At 42.3% G+C, this 23496-nt stretch overlaps 2 protein-coding genes and 1 non-coding gene across 4 annotated transcripts; 2 read left to right on the top strand and 1 right to left on the bottom strand.

The window, feature by feature from the left end:
- The first annotated feature begins 113 nt into the window (after positions 1 to 113).
- Positions 114 to 13601, top strand: eif4g2b (eukaryotic translation initiation factor 4, gamma 2b). The gene is made up of 21 exons (XM_034588207.1): positions 114 to 389; positions 2097 to 2205; positions 3511 to 3576; positions 4108 to 4233; positions 4837 to 4939; positions 5162 to 5293; positions 5553 to 5619; positions 5714 to 5865; positions 6067 to 6177; positions 6272 to 6454; positions 6855 to 6996; positions 7941 to 8104; positions 8206 to 8319; positions 8643 to 8771; positions 9335 to 9439; positions 9798 to 10013; positions 10338 to 10596; positions 10781 to 10985; positions 11144 to 11352; positions 11795 to 11916; positions 12079 to 13601. The coding sequence occupies exons 8-21, from the start codon at positions 5782 to 5784 to the stop codon at positions 12142 to 12144; spliced, it is 2109 nt and encodes a 702-aa protein (XP_034444098.1). The 5' UTR covers positions 114 to 389; positions 2097 to 2205; positions 3511 to 3576; positions 4108 to 4233; positions 4837 to 4939; positions 5162 to 5293; positions 5553 to 5619; positions 5714 to 5781; the 3' UTR covers positions 12145 to 13601.
- On the top strand, positions 8384 to 8549 carry LOC117763928. Its single transcript, XR_004614281.1, has one exon. It is a non-coding gene; the product is annotated as a small nucleolar RNA SNORD97 (small nucleolar RNA).
- On the bottom strand, positions 13025 to 17546 carry LOC117763249. 2 transcript variants are annotated; one of them, XM_034588209.1, is made up of 5 exons: positions 17380 to 17546; positions 14687 to 14914; positions 14403 to 14501; positions 14168 to 14235; positions 13025 to 13894 (listed from the first exon to the last, which is right to left on the bottom strand). In XM_034588209.1, exons 3-5 carry the CDS (start codon positions 14466 to 14468, stop codon positions 13735 to 13737), a joined length of 294 nt encoding a protein of 97 aa, XP_034444100.1. In that variant the 5' UTR covers positions 14469 to 14501; positions 14687 to 14914; positions 17380 to 17546; the 3' UTR covers positions 13025 to 13734. The 2 variants fall into 2 exon arrangements, with proteins under 2 accessions (XP_034444100.1, XP_034444101.1); XM_034588210.1 differs by lacking the exon at positions 17380 to 17546 and having other exon boundaries at positions 14687 to 14949.
- Between the last annotated feature and the right edge of the window lie 5950 nt (positions 17547 to 23496).

The raw sequence follows: 23496 nt of genomic DNA, 5'->3' as shown, positions 1-23496 counted from the left end.
CATGTCAATCAACTAAAGGAGGCGGCCTCTTTTGTTCCACCGTGTCTCTCATTGGATGAAATGTGCCACCGGTGCCGCCTTGAAGACAGTTCTTCTTTGCGATTGGCCAGAATCGACGTGGCAACAAAGTACGTGACCAATGCAAATGGTTGACTTCTCGTCCCCCGTGAGGCAGCAGCTCTCCCTCAGCCCGCGACCGCAGACAAGCCCGGCTGCGAGGAGTGTGTTGGTGTGTGTGTGTCCGTGCGCTCAACTCTCAACTCTCAACTCTCAGCTCTCAGCGTCCAGCTTCCTCACGTCCCTCACAAAACTCGCGTTCCCTCCTCAACTGTCTCATTTCTTCTTTGGAAGTCACACTAAAATACAAAACTGAAGTTGCTTTGGTAAAGGTAAGGCCGATTTTCTCCCTTGCAAAACCGCACCGGTTCATCCAAAATGGCTTCTGCTAGCTAGCAAGCAAAGATGCTAACGTCAAACAGCAGAATCTTGCTTTAGCTAACTGTAGCATATTAGCTTCTGAGCCGGGGTGTCGTGCCAAAAAAAAGACCCTCTGTCCGAAACTGATCGCGGTCCGCGGGAGCGCGCGCAGTCACAGCGGAGTAAGGTCAAGATACAGAGTTTCCCCAGCAGCTACTAAAGGACTGAGCCTTCGGGGCTGACATTTACCACCAAAGAAGAGAGGAAAGGTCGTGGAAGATATCAGGGCATTTTGAAGCAGAATAACTTCTATACACGAATAAACCACAGAAGAAGCAGCTGCATTCACTTTGTCGAGAGGAAGAGGGTGTTGTTTGATTTCGACCCGTTTTCTTGGGCCCAGAACAGGTGGAAATAATGCAGTCATAAGGATGATGGCTAAAAGACTTTAATATGTAACTCATCAACAAATACTGGTAGTTGTAGTGTAGTTTCCAAATGTCGCCCGAACATGGACATTAGACGGCAAATAAATTAAAGTAAATCAAAGACAATACTTGATCACTATACTGTCATGACCTCAACTGGGATCATTCGGTTACGATAAACGTATCATGTTTAAACTTGTGTATTTGCACGTGGTAACAGTTTTCAGTCCGATAACAGCAGCTCAAAACAAACTGGGAGATACAACTTTAACGGACTGCGCGCGCGCTCCCGCGTACGGCCATCAGTTTCTGGCAGATGATCCTTTTTGGCACGACACCGGCAGATAGCCTAGCTTACGAATGGCTCAGCTGATTTACTTTCAAGAAGAAAATGGCGTCGTCGCCTAGCCCACCCTAACAAGTATTTGCAGAAAAAACTAATGTGTGTCATGTTATAGGACTAGTCATAGGCACGAGCTTCTGGCCTGGATCACTTCTAAACAGTAAATCCTGAATGTCAGACCCATGATGGGTGGCGATACAAGCCCAGTCGAGTGGGGACGTTAGCGGCTAACCACGCTGCCCTGCCCCGTTTCTCTGCATTATGATCATGTCAGGTTTGCAGGCTCGTCCCCACCATCGATCAGAACAACAGACCAACAAAGAGCATCTCAGACCCAGACAGCAGCATTTCCCCAGTGCAACACCCACACACTCGTCCTGAGGTTAAAACACACTGCATGTCAAATCCTGCATAGACGACACGAATAACGGCACCGGTGTGTGTCAAACACATCGACGTGACGTAGCTAACTGGGGACTTAGCAGCCTAGCGGACTAATTATCAACTGTTAGCGGGTGGCGTTAGCCCGTTAGCTGCACATCTGCTTTGTTGTAGCCCAGAAGAGGCGAGCAGACATTTCTACGTGTACCCCTTGATGTTGTTGAGCAAGGACGTCGGTACTTAACTTATACATGAGCCAGATCATGTTTCTATTTTTTATAGTCAAGTATTTACTATGGTGATTTTTGTGTTTGTCCCGAGGCTCGGCCTCTAACAAAGACCTTGCTACTGAACATCAGTATCAAGCTAAGCTGGCTAACTGACATTGTCAATAGAAATAGTCTCACATCTAATAGTACTCCTTTAAATGCCTGGTAATGTTATAGTTGCTCCCCATGTCAGGTCTAGGTAATGCCTTGTTTTCCCTCATGCAGTCACTAATTGCATTCCCCCTTTTCTCTCCTCAGCACCGTTTTCCCCATCCCTTCCTATTATTCTTATTCTTTTGAGTATTCTTCATTGTCAAGCCGCCAAAGTGGAGAGTGTGATTGCAGAAGGGGGTGCTTCTCGTTTCAGGTAACACACCAGCGCTTGTGCAGGAAATATGCCATGGTTACTTCTCTGTTAGCTGTCTTCTTGCATTTTGGGCAGGAACTTCCGGCCTTTAGAACAAAGCAGGATGTGGGGAGGTTCAAAATGGCTGTCAGACTCCTCTTTGTAAAAAGAAAGGGGGATTGGATAGATATTGTGTCTTGGGAGGATGCCGGTTTCAGTGGATTGTGTTGAGGTGATGACTGCACACACCCAGTTCAGTGTACAGGGTTATTGGCAGGATGTCTCACAACCAGGGCAAAGTATTAATATGTCTAAACTACTTCAAATGCTCCGCTTCTCTTTATCTCACTGTGTGTGTCGCTCTGTGAGTGGAAACACCACCTCGCTCCCAGTCTGAGGAGTCTCGGAACACACACATTTTCGCTCGCTTCCAGTATACCACGTGATGGCCTATATATTGATGATTTTCTTTTAAACGGTGTTGTAAATGTGAGCAGCGTTTCCTCTCGTGGGAGTAAACGCTGCTCACATTTGTCATTTGTAAACATTCGTTCAGTACAGCGCTCACAAATTTTTTTTATTTGCTCATGCACATCACTGGTTCCAGGTTAATCAATAATTTGAAAAATGAAACGGATGAAAGTAACAAAGGCAGACTTTTGCAGAGTCACGCCAAAATAAAAAAAGTAGTTAAACGGAGCCTTGTTCGAACTCAAAGTAGTTGAAAAGGAATATTAAATCTCACCAGGAGTAATTGAAACACTGCTTATTAGCAGATGGAGCTTGCAAAACTTGTGAGATTATTGAAAAACAAATTAATGCTAAATGGATTGATAATGCGGGCAGTTACCCAGCGTAAACCACCTAAGAAGAATGCAAGGAAGGAGGTATGCCTTACCTCTGCCAAGTCTCGCCATGTAAAAGAACAAAAATTACAAACGATCTGCTTCCTGTTTACACCAGCACACGCAGGCCCCAGTGAACGGTCATGGGATTTGTGATGCAGAGCTTAAAGGCTCTCCTGGAAGGGTATTGTTTTAAACTAAAGTGTAATAATAAAAAGGACACACGCATTTCAATATACAACATGTATTGAAGACACCCATCTTAATGGCTTAATGTATTCTTGTAGATATGTTGTGGGGGTTCTCAAGAAGTTTATTTATCTCCTATCTATGTGAGGGCACTTGGTCCTCAGTGTCTTTCCAGTTTAAATGAACATTAAAGATAATCCTGTTTCGTATGAGAGCAATATAAAGGAGCACTACATTTTGTGCAGTGATGCATGTACCTAATGTGTTCCAAACTTTGTGTTTGCCTCTGCAGTGCTTCTTCGGGGGGAGGAGGTGGTAGGGGTGCACCTCAGCACTATCCCAAGACTGTCGGCAACAGGTTTGTGGTTTTCTTTCTTTTTTTTTTTCTGCATATGTAATGTATTATTGATTTAATTAATGACACCATGGCACCAGTAACTATTGTTAGCAGTTTCCTGCACTGCAGAAATACACTACACAACTTTGAGTAAGAGGGGCTGAATTCCAGGAAACTCTGATTTGAATCTCAGATAGTTCACATACTGTATGTTTAACGACCTGGGCAGTCAGGTCATTTCACAACAAACAGCTGTAAGAAAGAATTAAAGGCTTGTACTGGCAACATAAACATGTTAATCACAATTAAGTGAAACATAGAGATTAAATATACTTTCTAGTGCTTGTGCTAAGATAATTATCTATACCTAAAACCTGGATTTTATTTTATGTAAATAAGATGATTATGGGGGGGGTGTTCTTCTCTATAGACTAGGCAGTACGGACATTAAAATAAGCATTGGACGTGTAAGGTTTTATGCTCGAGCATCAGCCAGATGTCATCAGTTTGTGTGATGCTCTTCATTCAGTTTCCTATCTTGTGCTCCTGCAGCGAGTTCCTGGGGAAAACCCCAGGGCAAAGCGTTCAGAGATGGGTTCCTTCACGAAGCACTAGACGAGATGCCAACTCCAGCAACGAAAAAGAGCGACATGATGCAATCTTCAGGAAAGTGAGGGGGTAAGGTTCAAAGCTATATGCATTTTTGAGGACTCATCTAATAAGACAAATTAGATTAATCTATCCCGAAGGACGACATTTTTTTTCTTCTCTTGTGGCTCAAGGATTGTTGGTACTCAAACCATTTCAGTTGTGCAGAATCCAATTCTCACAATATGTACAAAACCTATTGCATCAACAGATTAGTATTGTTTGGTGACCACTGGTATATTCTAATCCCATCACTATCCCATCATATACATAATGCAACTCTCTGTAAAAGACGAGAGTTACGCTGGCACTCTCTCAATGCACAAACAATCTGTTGTAATGAATGACCACTTCAATGTTAAACCACGAAAAAAACTTGCATCTGTCCTATAGGGCCAGAACAGGATCAATTCACTCCAGAGCAGTAGAGAACTCTGGGAATAGTTGAGGTGTTGGCCTGATGTTTTACATTGTTCAAGAAATCTTGCGCAAAGACTATTTGTGAAAGCAGCCTGGTATAAGCGGGCCAAGTGTCAGAAGTAATTATTCTATGGAAGTAGTATAACGTGGTAAATGTAACTATCTTGATCTTCTTTGCGGCTTCTCATTTCCCTCTTGATTTTATTTCTCTAGCATACTCAACAAACTCACGCCTGAGAAGTTTGACAAGCTATGCCTTGAGCTCCTGAATGTGGGCGTAGATTCAAAACTCGTCCTTAAAGGAATCATCTTGCTGGTAAGCGTATATTTTTTTGTCAATCTTATTTATGTAGCACATTTAAAACAACTTGGTTGTGCTTCACAAGGTCAATGGTACACTTTTGTTCTTTGCTAAATGGATGTGAATTCATCGATGCTTGGCAGGCTACTCTCAGTGACTCATACCCATACACTGCTTGTTTAAATGACCTTGAGTGGTCTGTCTCTGGTCCCCTCCCTCTCTTCCTCTGTGGTTCAGATTGTAGACAAAGCCCTAGAAGAGCCAAAGTATAGCTCGCTCTATGCTCAGCTATGTCTGCGCTTGGCAGAGGACGCACCAAACTTTGATGGCCCTTCATCCGAGATCCAAACATCCCAAAAGCAGAGCACAGTAAGTGTGACTGTATCTTTCTACGGTAAAAACCCTTTAAACCTCTAGTATATTTATTTTACCTCTATAACAGGAGTCCCTGTCATGTTCTGGCTTTTGATAAAAGCTAATAAGGATTTTCCTCATGATATATTGTATTTTAAACCCATGTGTAACTAAAAAATGTAAAATACAAATGGTTTCAATGTATTCTTCGAATCCTAGCCTTTAATGTTACTTGCTGTATGGTTAACCAATGGTTGTGATGCTGCTGTTGTAGACCTTCAGAAGACTGCTGATTTCCAAGCTTCAAGATGAATTTGAAAACCGCACCAGAAATGTTGAAAGTAAGTCTCCATCTTTGTGCACTTTGTCACACAATCAGAAGCTCATCTTATCATAGCCTGTTTACTCACTGCCTCTCCTCCCCTCTTATTCCAGTCTATGACAAACATGACAACCCTCTTACTTCTGAGGAGGAAGAGCAGCGTTCCATTGCCAAGGTCAAGATGCTTGGCAACATTAAATTCATCGGGGAACTTGGCAAACTCGACCTCATCCACGAATCTATCCTTCATAGGTGCATCAAAACAGTACGTGCACACTTGTTTTTTTGTGCATGTGTTGGAAGTTCACATCTTATTTTTCCTTTTTGTAATCCATGTTTTCATTTGAAAGACTGCACAAGGCAGTACAGGTTAGAATTTAGAGAAATGCTGCATGCCATCATGAAATCAGAGTAGAGTACCTTGTGTGACCCCCTGCTTGCCTTCTCTCCTTAATCTGTTCTGAAGCTTCTGGAAAAGAAGAAGAGAGTCCAGCTCAAGGATATGGGGGAGGATCTGGAGTGCCTCTGTCAGATAATGAGAACAGTGGGGCCGAGACTCGACCATGAGAAAGCAAAGGTAACCAGCCCTTCATGGCTGCCTAAAAGAGGTGCAATTCCCATCGCTACTGCTGTTTCTCACTCCTACCCTCCTCTCTCATTTCTTTCTCCAGTCTTTAATGGATCAGTACTTTGGCCGTATGCAATCCTTAATGAACAACAAGGAGTTGCCCGCTAGGATCCGCTTCCTGTTGCAAGATAGAGTGGAACTGCGAGAAAACAACTGGGTCCCCCGCAAGGCTTTCATTGACAACGGACCAAAGATGATTAACCAGATCCGTCAAGAAGCAGTGAAAGTGAGTTTCAGTTAAATAAAGAGGCTCATTGTGTAGATCACCCACATTTTGGTATGATTAATAGTTAATGTCCTACACGAAAAGCTGAGGATACCACATGCATGGCTTAAAGGCCTCCATAAATAAGAGTATAACATTGTTGTTATCATGCCTTGCTCACAAATGTCTGCACAGCAACCAAGCATGTTGTTGTGAGGAATGACTCAGCAGCACAATGACCTGAAAATAAAATGTGCGCAGCAGGATGTAATTAGGTTTTCTGGTTTGATAACAACCATGTACTTTAGTCTTGCACACTTGAAAACTTGAGTTAATGGTAGAAATTCAAGTTGAGTCCTAGGTTTTACTTTTAATGTCAGACAGTTTAATGACACTGTCTGTGTTCTGTGTGCTCCCTTAGGATTTGGGTGTTTTCATCCCAGCATCCATGTCTCAGGGGATGAGGATGGACTTCTTCCTGGAAAGCCCCTTCTTGCCCAATAGAATGAAACTGGACAGGGAGACTCTTGGGGGATTGGCCGACATGTTTGGACAGATGCCAGGTACCTTTTGTAGCCACATCCCATTCTTTTAATCTTCACTTTCATCTTGTCAGTGTTAATACTTGACTCACTTTTTATACTGGATGGTGTTATAACTCTTTATAATGTTTAATTCATTTAACCCATTAATGCCAAATAAAGACACTATAAAACTTGAGCATTTTTTGAAACCAACCAACTCAAACCTGAGGGTTTTCTTAAGAGCTGACAGAATTGCCAACATTTACAAAACTTCTCAGCCTCTGAAGTAGATATAGACATGAAATAAAAATCATTTGATAGCTTAAACATTTGGCTTTCATTGTTAACCATAGCCTTTTTGTGAGGAAAAAAAAAAAAAAAGCTGGCAAACTAGCAGAGATCCCCCTTCTTTGTCTTCCTCATTAAACATGTCTCTTACTGAATGATCCTTGGTCAACAGGAACATCTGAGGCGGTGAATCCTCATCACTGTTATTTTCATCTCTGCTGTCATCTGCTTCAGTATCACTCCCGTCACTTAGATTGTCAGCCATTGTCTGAGATGCTATTTAAGTACTTAAATGCAGGCTAAGATCGCTAAGAAACAAACTATATTGCCCATAATGCACTTAACCTTTCCCGTTATGGTGACTCAAAATGTATTTGATCAATTACATGATGATGCAAACGTCTCATCCGGCTCGAAAGGGAGAAGCATGCAAACGTGGCACCCAGTCTTAAAGGTATATCCATGCATATGTCACTTCAGGTCTTAATAGGTTCAGAAAAAAATATTTTAAAACCATTTTGGTTCACATAATAATGTGGTAGGAATGAACAATACCATAAGCTTTTTACTTTTTTTTTAACTTAATTTTTTATCACTTATAGCCAACCATTTCACGTACTTGTACGTCTCTCCTGCTTGGACTCGCTCCTGGGTAAAATCTGTACTAACGTGGTCTTTGTACTTGGGTTTCTCAGGCAGTGGGATTGGAACAGGCCCTGGGGTTATTCAGGATAGGTACTCGCCCACGATGGGACGCCATCGCACCAACCCGCTCTTCAACGGCCACGGCAGCCACATCGCCCCTCCACCACAGTCACAGTTCGACACGGGGCCCAAGTCTTTTGTTAAATCCAACCAGGTAATCTGGGGCTGTAATATTATACTGCAAATAGTGAATGATATTTCTCGGCAAATCCTGAGATCAGCTTTCTAAATATAATCATTCATGACTTTTGACAGGTTCAGAACCAACATTTCCTCAACCAGAACCAGAACCACATGGCCCAGCAGCAGGTCCAGTCCAAGGACATGCCTCCACGATTCAGCAAGAAAGGACAGCTCAATGCTGATGAGGTAATGAGACATGTACAACACTGAATAATGTATAAAGTATGTAGCCTGCATGTATGTAGCCTGCATGCCCGCTGATTATAAAAAGACGCGTTATTCTGAGGAATAAAAACCTGCTACTGGTCTTCTATCTTTTTCTCTATCACCGTCTCCTTTATCTTTCCTCTCCATCCTCCTCTTCTCTTTAAACTGGTGGCTGGTCTGCTGATTGGGATTATGAGATATGAGGGCATGGATTACTAGCGCATTCGATAAAATGATTCATGATCTTTACAAAATTCATAACCTGCATATTTCTGTGTCCATTATGCCTCATGGTCCCACAGATCAGCCTCAGGCCTGCTCAGTCATTCCTCCTCAACAAGAACCAGGTACCCAAGCTCCAGCTGCAGATCCCCACCATGATGCCACCCAGCACTCAGCCCCCACGCACTCAAACTCCCCCTCTGGGTCAGGTAAGAGATAATCACTCCTCACAATTGACCACTACATTAGTTAACTTAGATTACATTTAAAACATTCATAAATGCTTAAATAAATGGTAATAAAAATAATAATGTTCCCCCGGCAGGGCTGTATGTAAGGATACAAATGTGCGAGTGACAAAGTCTGTACTTTCTACGGCCACTCCCCGAGTAAAATCTCTGGATAATGTCCCAATGAGCTTCTGTGAACACATTGCAGGAGTTTCTCTGGAGGATTCACCACGAGTCAGAGATTCATGATGTTTCTAACAAGCGACAGACGCAAACCTGAAAAAAATATATAAACAAATTCAAATATCTCAGGACCATAACATGTAAAAGACATTGACAAAGATTCAATAGAGCTGTTGGTGCTGTGCCACCCCTCACCTGAATGCTCTTCAGATTTCTTGTGAACGCATCTGAGTGGAGAATCTTATACCGAGTTGCTCATATGTGAAAGGCAAACTCCAGAGGAAGTCTGGACCCAACTGTGTGGACATTCTCCTGTTTGAACGCGGCTTATGTATTAATCCCAAACACTTTGACCTCAGCCTCCACAGCTTGGCCTGAAGACCAACCCACCGCCCATCCAAGAGAAACCTCAGAAAACGAACAAGAAACCACCTCCTGCCAAGGAGGAACTGCTCAAGATGACGGTAAGAAAAATAATTTGGTGTGTAACCACATTTGATGACCACAGTAACTCTGTATGTTTATGACACAACATATTTCTATTGAAGCAAAAGTAATTGTGATACCAGAAAATGAAATCATAGAAATAGTGGAAAACATGGCTAAGTCCACTGTTTCCTTTGTGGCTCACCTGTTTGCCGCTTGGTAAAACTTCTAGTTACTTTTATTGCAAGCCATCAAGGTAAGCAGCGTGTTTATAGGTTTGTAGAAATGAGGCATAGTGCCAGAGCCATTTGGGACATAAACAAATAAATCTATAAGGCTGAGGTATTAATGAGAAGAACAGAGTTTTCCTTTGCTCACATTGAATCTTCTCTTTAGGAGGCAATCGTGACTGAGTATTTGAACAGTAAGAACCTGGCTGAGGCTGTGAGTGGCGTCCGAGAGATGAGGGCTCCCAAGCATTTCCTGCCGGAGATGCTCAGTAAGTTCATCGTGTGCTCCCTCGACCGTCCCGATGAGGACAAGGAGCACGCCAGCACTCTGATCCACATGCTCCGCACTGAGGGCCTCATCACTGGAGAGAACTTCATGCAGGTGCGCACGTTCAGCATCAATTTAAGATAAAAAATAATTGCCAGTCAGTGGTAATGCAGTCACAGCACAGAAGTTGAAAATTAATGTGAAAAAATTGGACTGATGAGTCACTCCTAAATATTACCTGAATAAATAGCCAGCACAAAATATTTCTGGTATTTTCAGAAAAATGGATGAAACAAAACCAATTTGTTACTTGATTTTCAAAATTATAATGAATTGCCCATGTTGTTAATCATTGATTACATGTTTTACACAGATGAGCCCAGAGGGCAGCTACAACATTATTCATGCTCTGGTATTTTCCCTGTATTTCTCCTGCAGGCTTTCCTCAATGTCCTGGACCAGTGCCCTAAGATCGAGGTGGACGTGCCCCTGGTGAAATCCTACCTGGCCCAGTTTGCAGCCCGGGCTATCATCGCCGAGCTGGTGAGCGTGGCAGAGCTAGCTCACCCCCTGGAGAATGGCACCCACTTCCCCCTCTTCCTGCTCTGCCTGCAACAGACAGCCAGGCTGAAGGACAGGGAGTGGCTCACCGATCTCTTCCAGCAGAGCAAGGTCAACATGCAGAAGATGCTCCCAGGTATTTCCCTCCTTCTCACATTACCCTCCTCTTTCCTGTCGAAAATGGTCGTTGCCTTCATCACATTACCTCCCATTATCCCTTTGACTGATATCTCATCAGTTCTACTTTAGAGAACGCTTAGGGATCACATCAGAAACAAACATCCCAATAACTCCTTTCTGTATAACTGACTACTTGGCAGAAATCGATCAGAACAAGGACCGTATGCTGGAGATCCTGGAGGGGAAGGGCCTGAGCTTCCTGTTCCCGCTGCTGAAACTGGAAAAGGAGCTGCTGAAGCAGATAAAGGCAGACCCCTCTCCACAGTCCATCTACAAGTGGATTAAAGACAACATCTCGCCCAAGCTCCACATTGATAAAGGTTTTGTCAACATTCTCATGACCAGGTAATTATACCCCCGAAGGCTGAGGCTCAGTGCGCAAAACCTCCAGTATGTGTACCTCAAATATTTCATTTTAAAAGGTGACCTGACTAAATTCAAGATTATGAGTCTGTATGAGAAGGCCTGTAGTATGACTTACCAGTATCCTCATCTGTTACCAGTTTCCTCCAGTACATCTCCCAGGAGCTGTGCATGGCGGAGAGTGACGAGCAGCTAGCAGCCCCCTCCAAAGAGCAGCTGGAGCAGGAGAAACAGCTGCTGCTGGCCTTCAAGCCTGTCATGCAGAAGTTCCTGCACGACCACACCGAGCTGCAGATCAGCGCCCTCTATGCCCTGCAGGTGCACTGCAACGCCAGCGGGCTCCCTAAAGGTACAGTACCCCAATGGTCTGCTAGAGTCAGACCCATAAATCAGCCAGGCAGATATAAACCTATTCCAAGTATATTGGTTATGCTGCATGTGGTGACTGGTTAGCAACAAACCAGTCAAGGAAAGTGTTTGGAATCAGTGTTGCAGTTGCGTAGTTTGTCCACCAGAGAGCAGTGTCAAGTTTGTTTCAGCAGAAGGTTTCTGCTTTGTAACAGTTCTCGTCATGATTCTTGTTCAAATGTGTGTGTTGTTTTTTGTTTTTATTGAATAGAATCAGCCTGTGTCTGTTTGAGTAAATTTAGAGCAGCACTGACTAAAGCAATGATATGGATACACTGAATACTTGTGCTCATCAAAGACACAAATGGCACGTTCTGACTCAAGTAACTAAGGTTGACGTAGAAGTTTTTTATTTGAAACAACTCTTTTCCCTGTGCTTAAAGGCATGCTGCTGCGCTACTTTGTCAACTTCTACGACATGGAGATCATTGAGGAAGAAGCCTTCCTTGCATGGAAAGAAGACATTACCCAAGAATTCCCTGGAAAAGGAAAAGCTTTATTCCAGGTACAGTGATGTCAGCACAGTGGGTTTCATTATTTTATTTATTTAATGTCTGCATTTGTTTAAATAAACATCAGAGGAAACGGGTCAATGTCAGAACCAGAGGGATTTTGTTGGGTAAAAGAATGACCAGAAGTTGCGCTTACCATCTTCATCCCTCTCCAGGTCAACCAGTGGCTCACCTGGCTGGAGACGGCTGAGGAGGAGGAGTCTGAGGACGAAGCAGATTGAGAAACCCAAGCAGAAGCATCATGGCGTCGAAGATCGACCTTTACCTTATTACTACACTCACCTTTTCCTTTATTAAACTGCATGCTTAATTGAACCACTACCGCGTGGCACTCAGCTGCTTCTGTCTTGCAAATGTTAACGAAGGCTTGTACCTGTAGGGCCTCGTGTGTTACCACCCACACTGTGACAAAAGGCTGAGACGCATCATTTGAGCTTTTGCCTGATGGTTGTTTGATTTTGGAGCTGTGTCCTGATCAGCTACATGAAATCTGGAGTGGCTGAGTCATGTTAATTTTTTTGTCTTTTTTGCTTTGACTTTATTAGGGGTGAAACCTATTTTTCACTATTAGGTGATTTTCATTTCCACTCATTTTCCTTTCAGATTTGAAACTTCCCCAATAGGAAACGTCTTTATTTAAGAATGTGAAGGATGCCCCCTTAAATAAGTCAGATTAGTGGTGATCTTCACTAATGTTAGTTACAATTAGAAGACCAGGTAAGAAAAGGTTTTGTCAGCGATCTGCTCAGTGACCTTGAGTAAAGGCCCAGCCTGGATTCCCTTTCATCACACACACGGTGATTTTAATTCACTGCACAGCCTGCAGAATCCTCAACAGTAAAATGTACGGGCCCTCTGAAGTGGTAGTGAAGCATAAGTTGGCAAAACATTTCATAAAAAATTAGTTACATGTTTGGTTAACCCTTTCTTACTCAACCTTTCTTTAATATAGAAGTGTCTTTATAGTCACTGATGAGCATCTTCCTTTTGTTTCCCCCTCATCAGGAGTTTCCCCTCTTTTTGATATCTGTCCTTCTTCATTGTCTTTAATTTCATGAGTGGTTGCAATACTTAACCTCCAAATGTAACAATAAGTTAGAAAAACAAACTAATCATTTGTGTGCCGCCGTAAACGTTTCAGAGTTGCCTGTGTTTCTACCTCTTAGTTAGATGGGCTTCTGTTTGTTTGTGCTGGAATAATGAGATCTATTAAGAACCTAGAGCCCAAGCAGAAGATTAAGTATTTGATTTAGTCCTGGCCCGATTGCACAATAAATTCATGGAAGCAATCGCTTCCCTTTGAAGCTTCACACCGTTTACAAGTGTTGATATTTAAGAATGAAAGAAAGGCTTGTTTTTCAAGAATTAGTGTACCTGTTTTGGTTTTCACACTTAAGTCTCACCCAGAATTTGGAGTCACACTGCTTATAACGTTGAATATGGAATACGAAACCAAAGGTGAATTTATGTTTTAGTAAAATTGGCAAAGTAAAAACTGTTACATTGGTTGAAATCTCCCCATCACCTCCCCCAACAGCTACACATGAAAAATCCTGCTCACAAGCCATGTTAATGTATAAGGTAATGGATTTGGATCATATTGTAAGATATAAAAAATGTATTGTATTGCACCTCTATTGCTTTAATGTCAATAAAGTCCAGGACATGAGCACCAACAGTACTTTTCACTTTTATTTCTACAATTTCTCCTTAAATATTTGAACAGTCTGACCAGCTGCACTCAACCATCTGAACTTCTGCTGCCTTGCTTAAGAGCACATGGGAAGTGGCAGATGTGGTGTAATTCCTCATCACTCCTGGTCAGTAGGGATCCAGAAGTAGTCCACCACCTTCCTGCTCCTGCGAGCGGGTGCGGAGTCCGGTCGCTCTCCTCCGAAGGCGGGCAGCTCGTCGAAGTGGCTCGGACCCAGACCCCTTCCCGTGTGTGGGGCGGAGACCCTCAACATGGTTCTGAGAAAATAAAGTTGTATACAGAATGCGACAACTGCTCTGGAAGGAAAGAACATATATTTGCCTTTAAATTGACCTTGATTCACTGTCACTTTTTTTTTCCTTTTTTTTTTTTAAATTATGGTTTTCTTTCCTGTGGTAGCTTCCCAGTCTATTAGCAGAAGTTTAGTTCAATAAACACATTTCTGTGTCACATGAGCACAAAGCTACTACACCCAGTGTTTGTGGTGCCCACAGGACCCACAGCAGCTGCTGCTTTGACCCTTTGTTTACCTGGATGAACTCCTCTCTGGCTCCTCTGGACTGGACTCCGGAGTAGAGATGTACACGGGGTCTCCCTCCTGAACAAAACCATGTTACAAATTACATTAGACTAACTGATTTCACAATGCTACTGTCAAATTCAATGCCTGTTCCTGCTGGCACCAATTCAAGATGTGCAATTTTCTCCATATTATCATATATTGTTAGATCTACTTAAGGAAAGGAAGATGTAGAATCATCTCACTGTGAAATTTCTCGGGGAGCCATCTTGATTTTTCAGGATTCTAACCCTCTGGTCGCTCTCTGTCATGCAGAGGAAGAAGCTCTTGATGCTGGCTTGACACTGCAGAGAAAAAACACATAGTCAACATTTACCTTAAAATTCTATTCAACACCAGACCCAGAAATACATTCTGAGAGTTTACAATAAAAATGTGCATTCATGCAGTTTTTTTATATGACTATAAAGCACTGAAGCAAACAGATGACGACTGTTAAAACTTGTGTTATGTGCTGATGTTTTCTCACTGCTTTGTTCTGCCTCAGAGCCTTTAGGTCCTCTTGAGCTCTGAACTGTTCTGCCAACCCCTGGTGCCTCTCCCTCCAGCTGAGGCACTCGGCCGTCCTCTCCTGCCTCTCCTTCTCGGCCAGACGCCTCTCAGCCTCGGCCTCCCGCTGAGCCTGGTCGGCCTTTTTGCTCTCCTCCTCAGAGGCAGTGGCTCTGCGCCGCGTGTTCGTCTCACTGTAAACAGAGCACTAGAAATGACGTCGCAGAATATTCCATATTTGCAACCAGGTAGCAGAGAAATATTTCAGATTCCATTTGTTTCATTTGGTGTTGTTACTATATTCATTTTCTTTGAGTTATGTTTCACAATCAGCTTCATTTGCCATGTATGTGTACAACAAACTAGGGATTTCACTCCGGTGAAATTGTGTTCAGTGTCCCTACACAGATGGACAGACAATTAACAACTGACTACAAGAAACTAGCAAAATAAACATTTATCTACTATTAACTAATACTATTACTAATAATACTAATTGTGACCAGAGGACAACAGTGCAGTGGTGCAGAGTGCAAAGATGCTACAACAAAGCAGGTTACTTATATAAATGAGGGTGAATCATTTGGTGCATTGTGCAAATTTGTTGGAAACTGGATATTAATGTTCAGAGTAGCAGTAAAGGATAACAAATGATTGTGGCTTGTGGTGGATGACTAATGTAGAGGTATATTGTCCTGACACTGTGATTGGTTAGGTGTTCAACAGACTGATGGCCTGTGGGAAGAAGTTGCTTTTGAGTCTGCCTGTCTCCTGACTCTGGACGAGTATTAGTCCTTGATGGAGGGCAGGTTGCCCCCAATGAGTTCAAAGTACTCTGCCGAGGAGGTCATGTTTTCACCCCGGTCCGTTTGTTTGACAGCAACATTGTAAAAAAACAGCTGCAGATCTGGATCAGGGGGAGGATCAAGGAATCTGTTCATACCTTTTTCTTACACGTCGTGAGATAGGGTGTTTTTCAACAAATTGGTTGAATTCTCTGAGAATAATTCATGGATCTTGAGATAAATAAAATCTGACTGGGGACTGATATTTATGAATGTGTGATATTTGGTGAATGTCCGAAAAGTAAAAATCTAGATTCTAGTAAATTTAAATGTGGATTCATGAGGGCGCTGTTGGGCCTTGCTTGAATTATGCGCTCTACAGAGTACAATTATAGTTAGTCATGTTTTTGGCCAGGCAGTTTGTTTGTTTTCTCGTCAGCGGGATTAAACACCAACTACTGAACAGCTCTCCATGAAACTTGGTGGGAGAATGGGACAAAGAAGAACCCAATACATTTTGATGCAGATCACAACTAAGGGGCAATTGCAGGGATTGTTTTTTTTTGGACAATCTCAATAGTTTCTTAGGGAATTATTCATGGCCCTTGAAAATCAGACATATTTAGGAACTGATATTTATGAGTGTATGCTCTACTGATGGACATGCTAATTCTCCCTGTTTTGCAAAAAACAGGGAGAATTAGAATTAGAGATGCAAACATGCAAACATGCAAACATGCAAACTGAAAATCATTCCTTCAACTTTAATGCAGATACAACATTATGAGCAAGTAATCAGACCCTGTGGGGTCCCTGTGTTACCACATCCATGTGGTGTGCTTGCTTAAACCTGTTCTTACTGAGAACATCTGTTTTCGGGAATTTTACCCCACCGCTCCCCTGTGAAGAATAACCCAGCTTCACTGGCAATTGACAGGGACCACCTTTGTGGTGGGTGGGGTGGTGGGGGGGATGTGATTTATAAGGCTGGGGTGATTGTAGCTTTTATAGAAAAACCTCCAAGAGCCTTGTGAAATGTGTTTTAGTATCAAACTGTCCTTCCCTTCTCTGACTTTCATTCTTGTTTTGTCTTGTTTCTACAGTTTTTTTTCTCCGACGGCTCCTTTCAGTTCTTCTCTCTTTCATCTTCTCTGCTTTCCTTTCAGCTCTCCCATCCTTACGCAACCTGTTGGGCTCTGACTATGCTCAAAGAGCTGTTATGTGACATGTCGTAACTGTGACAATTGCCCAGTGACAGACCTCCAGGATGCCTTTAATCATTCAAGCAGCAATGTTTCTCAGTTACAGCTGATTTTAAAAAGATGTCTTAAGCACAGAATGTTTAGCAAGGTCTGTCAGAAGATGGACAAAATCAGTGTGTTGAGTATATAGCATTTTAAAGGGTTTTGAATACTCTTTTAGTTCAAACAGATACTGCTGAATACTGTATGTTGCTGCTGCATTGCAGCAAATATTACATTTATTGTTGTTTATTTGAATGTATTATTTTTACTGACTACTCTGTAAATTTTTGTGGATTTTAACATGCATGCACGTCTGACTCTGCCCTGCTGAAATGGTGTGCACACCAGGGCTCTATCCTTGGTCCTCTTTACTTTTCTTTAGCCAATACATGTTTACCCTCTACAGTGTCTAGTGGGTTAACAATTATTTCTTACCCTTGTTATCTGACCACCTGTGACCAGAAGAGGTAAAGGACACCCTGTGACTGTGAGGCAGGTTATGTATGGCTCCAAATGAGAAACTAGCAATAAAATGAGGTAGATCTATAATATCTCGATCAGAAGGGAGGGGATTTCTCTACTCTTCTGTTGTGTTCCATACTTTACTTTGGTTTCATTGCCAGATGCCATTGAAATGCACTGACCTCTCTTTAAGCTGGACATTTTCTTGTGTGACCTGTCTCAGCTTGGTTCGGAAGTCGTCTCTCTCTCCCTCCAGGCTCTTGTTCTCCTGCAGCAGGGCCTGTTTCTCCCCAGACACCCGGTCCAACTTCAACTTGGTTTCAAAATAGGTCTTTTCTTTTTGTGCCAGTAAAAGCTGTAGATCGGTGTGCTACAAAAAAAGAGCAGATGCCAAATGAATCAATAGATTCAGTCCACTGATATTGTTATTTCCTTTGTATGTTCTCAGGAAAAAGAGAGGGTACTGTCTCTATCAGAAAACTGCACTGAAATGTCCTTTACCTCTTCTGGTTAAAGATATGCCATCTGCTGTTCATTGCACTGCGAGAATGTCATGTGTTTCTAAGTAGCACCATAAAGACATCACCACTCTACTGGTCTCGCTCTCTAAATCAAAATGTTACTGTTTGTTATTATAGCAACTGGTGGCCTGGAAACCTTGTACGTCTCAGGCCATTAAAATCTTCTGAAATGATCTGAGGTCTCCTGACCTTAACTGTTGAGTCAAAAGACCTCAATATGAAAAATGGTAGGATCAAGCCTTTTTCTATGGACCCTAGATTATGGAGTGCTTTCACAATTAAAACCTTGTAGGTACCTTTATGTCCCTGTCTGTGTTTTACATTAGAACTTGCTTTGAAAATTGTATAACGCTTTGATCAACTTAAGAATGGTCCGTGTTTCTCTGCATCGAGCCAATTCACGACAACTGAAGACTCTCAAGAATATGTGGATATAGGTTTAATTCCCGAATGGACTGGACACTGTAGTTTTACAAATGGAATAATTTAACTTTCATTTAATTTTATTTAATGAACTTCTGTGTGTCTCTCTATATGTGGAATGCATATCTCTAAAACCTTTCATCTTATCGGCTTCACACTTGGTATGCCTATTATTAATGGCCCAGGAAAGGGCGGTGCTGAGTTTGGTGCAATTTGGACATGCTGTTCCTTCAATATTAATAGAATTTGAAGAAACAGGCAACGAGCAGACAGCGGGTCGGGGCAGTGTGCCTTAAGTCTGTGGACCGAGTTGAACAAGTCTTCTTCTATGTCCTCAAATAAACTACAGCAGTGGTCAGCAACTGGCAGCCTACAGCCAATACTATCTATTCCGCCAGCTCATTTACATAATTTTGATTATTTTTATTTCACCATATCGGACTGACGCAGACATTCAAGAGGGTTGATGGTGCTGTTCGCCTTCATAGCAACAGCATTCAAAGCATCATTTCCTCTTTAGCAAATTGTAAAAGCACAACGTTTGTTTTGTTGCAGCGATGCTTTATACCCAGCTGAAATGCAGAGCTTTTACTTTGAAAAGTTGTGAACTTTGGTCCGAAGATTGTGCTTAACACACCTCTGAAATAGCCAACATGCTTTCTCTGAAAAACAGCAGTTAAATACATTTATCAAACTTATATATAAACCATACACTTGAATAGTAAAAAAGCTGTTTCATTTTATGAAAGATGTTGACTGTAAGATCTTCATTGTAGATATGGCAAACATAATAAAGACAATACTTTCTGATAAACAGAGCCTAAAATAAGATAAAATAAAAGAAGCCTCTAATATTCACAGTGTTATAGAAATGTAATTTGTCTCATATTATAATTGATCAAAACGGCCCCTATTCCAATTTAGCAAGATTCCAAGGAGCAGTTTTTATTAATTATAGAGTATAGTATATCTAGTTATATACTAATACTATTATACACAGACACGTGCTTTGCTTACAGTCGCGTAACAGGTGCTTAACCCAACATGCTTTTCTGGTTTAAAAACACTAACTGCTGAAATTCTGGTTGAAGTTGCATTGTGTGTTACGTCCCACCCTGATGGAGTCATGATGGAGCATATAAGCAGTGTATACATTACAAGTTGCACTAGGATTACACCAACTGCTGTCTCTAGTTATCGCTGGTCTGTTGCTAACAAGTCGTTAGTGTGCAGTGAGTGTGCAGGTCAGGTGATGATGTTTGTGTCGTGTTTGTGTGCGTACATCTTTTTTAAGCTGCCGCAGCTCCTCGCTCAGGCGGCTCCTGTCAGCCTCGGCGGCCTCTTTGTCCCGCTGACACCCGAGGGCCCGGGCCTCGGCCAGGGCCCTGCTCTTCTCTGCCTCCCCCCTGGACTCCTCCGCTTCATCTGCAGCACGGGAGCACAATGTCGCCCTCTGCTGATTCTGATACAGCTTCTGCTTCAGCTGATGGGGGTCAGAGCGAGGTAGAGAGGTGGGTGTATGTAGTGACTTGGTCAGGAAACAGTAGAAGCCGGCATTTGTTTCTAGATGTAACACAACACCAAGCGCTCAGCGGAAGAATAACACACGACTACATGACAGGAATGGATATGGGTTAATGGTACTGGATGGAACTCCTTTACACATTCATGGAAAAACACCCTCATATTAGTTTGAATCTAAATATCTATACCTCTTCATAACCCTCTGGTTTTACACACAAAACATATGTTTATGTCAAATGCAGGCTTATTCTAGCTTGAGCTACAAATGTAAATACAATTCTTGGCACCTCACACACTGTAAATCTGTTTTTGAAGGGTAAAATTTGACCTTTATTTCAGGCTGTCGATAATATTTATGACTTACAGTAAACAGCATTATATTGCAGCTGATGTGAGGACAGAGGATGTACTTTATGTTGACACTGATGTTGATACTTTCTTTTTACCAGTGCTTTGAAGAGGCCGGCCTTATTTTCTTATCTCTTGAGTGATGCGCTGCCTGAGACTTTGTTGGGTGCTTGGGTGTACCTCTTTGACTTGGGCCTGCAGCTCCTGGTTCAGGTTCCTGAGGTTTCTCATGGCCAGCTCATTCTCCGTGCGCATCATGATCCGCTCCATGTGGATCTCATTTGATAAGTACTTGTTTTCTTTCTTCAGATCCTCACATTCCTGAGGAAAGTTTACATCATCGCAGGTATATGATATGGAGAAAAAAAACAGACTCCTTAAATGATGGATTACACATAATTAGGACTAATTATGACCTTTCATCAGAAATAATGGTTCACTTCTCTGGATGTACAGTGCTTTGAACTACACCTGATTGGTTGGAGAGAAACAATCTCACCACAAGGTCTATTTGTTACTGAACCTTTTATTCTATCGAATAGATGAATTGAATTGTCATGGAACGTTCACATTTCCACTTTCTTCCTCACTTCTTGGACATACTCCAGTTGGTGATGATGATTATGTATTTGGCAGAAAGCCCCAGAATAGATACTAGATGGAATTTGTGGTGAAAATGTGTTTGAGTGTTACTTTAAACCAGGTTTTTTTCCTTAGTTTAGCATCCTTCAGAATATTGTATTCATCATTTTCACAATAAACACCAACAAACAAGCTGATCACACAGACCCGCCCACCACACACACTAACATCAGTCCAGCTTTTAGCCAAACACAAACACAATACTATCATTAAATCATACAGTTTTTTTAATGGATCGATTTTTTTAGATTTGTAGATCAGAGTTTAAAATGGACTATGAGACTACAATAGCTTTTTGTCCTCCACACTCTTATTAAAGCAAACAAAATTTCTCATGATCTCCCTGATCCAACACACTTCCACACTCATCCCTCTTCCCCCTCACCTTCCTCTTTCTGACCAGCTCTCCCTGCAGGTGGTTGATCTGGAGGAAGGAGCCGTTGGAGTTGATGGCGCTGACGGGCCTGACCGCCCGTACAGGCCTCCTGGTTGGCCTGGGGAGATCCTTGATTTCTTCAGTTACCCCGTTCCCGAAACGACTGCCCCTGTTGAAATTGCTACTGCTCATGGAGAAGGACTTATACAAACTGCCGTCCAGCGACGATGTCCCAGCTGTCTGCAGGTCCGTGTGAGATTTGGCTCTGAGCGACATTTTAAAGCCGGTTCGAGGTCGTGCACTTCACCGTCACTGCAATGCTGCTGAGGGAAGATGGGGCTGGTTTGTGCTCAGAACATAGGACAACAACTTGAATGAAGTTCTCAGTTTCATGTCGAGTTCATGGGGTGATCCAATCACCACCTGAGCATTATTCATTATTCATTAGGTAATGTGATAGGACAAACCTGTGTAGGATGGAGGCAAACAGTCTCTGTGTTTTGGTATGACACCTTTTGTCTTTGATGACTTTCAAGGAGGATTTTCACATGAAATCTTCCAATAGATGAACTATAGTGAAACATTCAACCCTGCAAAAAAGGTATTTGTTAAGAGGCAGGGACAAAAATTTGATGGACTCCTCGGGTAGACAGAGCAGTGAGGACAAAGAGGTGCGGGGCCAGGTCAGCTGTTACTGAGACTCAATAGGAAATTACTGTAGGATGTCTTTTGTTGCACCTAAAAGACAACATCAGTATCACTGTGCATTCAAATAATCCTCTGCAGGTCGTTGTTCCGACTTTGGTGTGTTCATGTGCAAGTCGTAATGTGGAAAAAACATGGATGCTGTGAACAAGATGTTTTGTATTTAGAGCATTTGCATTGTAACAAGGAGCATAGGAAAAGGATCAGGTGTGAAACGCATATAAATCCTGTGTAAATCGTATACACGTAAATCATGAAATGTCTGTATTGGCTAAACATTTTGCTTGTTGGGCACTGATGGACAAACACTTTGCAAGTTACAAGAGTGCAACATATGACAAGTTCACATGAAAAGCTTCTGTTAAGAGCTGATTGTCAAAATGTGAATTGGTTCATAATGAACAACATTTCTTTTGACCATGACCACAATCGTAGCTAAGTATCTTTGTGCTTTAGCCTAACCACATCTTTATTGTACATGGGATCATACAAATCAATTTGTAATGGTTGTTGTATGTAAGAAATGACTGATGATGTCAATAGAAGCAACAGATTATAAAATGCAAATGCTGGGTTGTACTTCAAATGACACATACAATGCTGATTTTAAAGTTCCTTATTTTAATTCGCCCTGATGTTCAGAAAACACACCACTCTCTGTCCACTGCTGCAGCTCCTCTTTTCAGCCTTTGTCTGAAACACTTTTAGTCTCTTTAAGCCCCTCCTCCTGCACAATCCCAGTCTGCTCTGATTGGCCAGCTGGACCACTCTGTTGTGATTGGTTCCAGCATTTGTAGGAAAGGTTATTATGTGGTGCGCTAGATTAGAAAGTACTGGACAAGCCTTACGCAAAGGTAGAGCACTGTGATGCCATTAGTGATGTCACATCATGATACCCTGGAAGTATTGGTCAGAGTAATGGCGAGTTGTTTCCGAGGCGTCAGGTTTCAGCGTTTTCTTTGGAGCAGAGGAGCTCCCTTTATCACAGACTATGGCCTTTTTCATTTTTGCAGAGATTCGACATACACAAAAACCTATATAACAAAACAGGAGAGAAAAACTCAAAGCATAAGTCTCCTTTAAAGAATCCAAATGATCTGCTCACATACCAGGCAAGCTGGTGCACAGAACAGCTTTTAAACCTGGAGCGAGGCATTCTGTTAAAGTATCTCTCCAGAGGTTGACAACAGTTAAGATGGCATGACGTGAACAATAACAACAGTATTCTTTGTTCAGTGCATGTGTATTTCTTTAAAACATTGTTACAATAAGGAGAAACAGCGCAAACATTTGGATACAGAAAAGTCTGGAAAACAATTTCAATTACAATCTGCTTTTGTCCCCGAAGGCAACATTCTGCAATGATGCGGAAGGAAATTGCTGCACTTTCATCACTCAGTTATACGTTTCCCTCCCGTTGGGTGATGTGAGACTTGTACTCCTCTTGACCAGGGAACTCTGACCATTTAGCCTCTCCTCCATGCTCTCTCTCTCTCTCTTTAACAGCCCGACCCCAGTTATCCACGCTGGAGCCAGAAGCATGCAGGAAGCCCCATTGTTCACATGACATTTACTGAGTCAGGAAAAGAGGGATTTGTTGAACTCCCTCACCTTCTGCACCACTGTATATCAAAACATCCTCGCTGTCAGCAAGTGATGATTAAGTGAACATCAATACTTCAGAGTGACAGGGAAGAGCAGCTGTCCTGCTGACTGGCCTCTATTTTCTCCAAATGTAGGTTTTCCTAATGCTGGGTTGC

The sequence above is a fragment of the Hippoglossus hippoglossus genome, chromosome 6, assembly GCF_009819705.1.
Source record: "Hippoglossus hippoglossus isolate fHipHip1 chromosome 6, fHipHip1.pri, whole genome shotgun sequence".
NCBI classification, from domain to species: domain Eukaryota; kingdom Metazoa; phylum Chordata; class Actinopteri; order Pleuronectiformes; family Pleuronectidae; genus Hippoglossus; species Hippoglossus hippoglossus.
Note: the sequence above shows the minus strand (reverse complement) of the source record. Positions and strands in the feature narration are given on the sequence as shown.

Bases quoted from the DNA above. Each gene is read 5' to 3' on its own strand.
- eif4g2b (XM_034588207.1), top strand. From the start codon at position 5,782: ATGCTTGGCAACATTAAATTCATCGGGGAACTTGGCAAACTCGACCTC. The intron at 10,014-10,337 runs GTGCGCACGTTC...TTTCTCCTGCAG, and splicing joins CTGGAGAGAACTTCATGCAG to GCTTTCCTCAATGTCCTGGA. The intron at 10,986-11,143 runs GTAATTATACCC...ATCTGTTACCAG, and splicing joins GTCAACATTCTCATGACCAG to TTTCCTCCAGTACATCTCCC.
- LOC117763249 (XM_034588209.1), bottom strand. From the start codon at position 14,468: ATGACAGAGAGCGACCAGAGGGTTAGAATCCTGAAAAATCAAGATGGC. The intron at 14,236-14,402 runs GTGAGATGATTC...GGTTTTGTTCAG, and splicing joins GCTCCCCGAGAAATTTCACA to GAGGGAGACCCCGTGTACAT. The intron at 13,895-14,167 runs GTAAACAAAGGG...TTATTTTCTCAG, and splicing joins CCAGAGAGGAGTTCATCCAG to AACCATGTTGAGGGTCTCCG.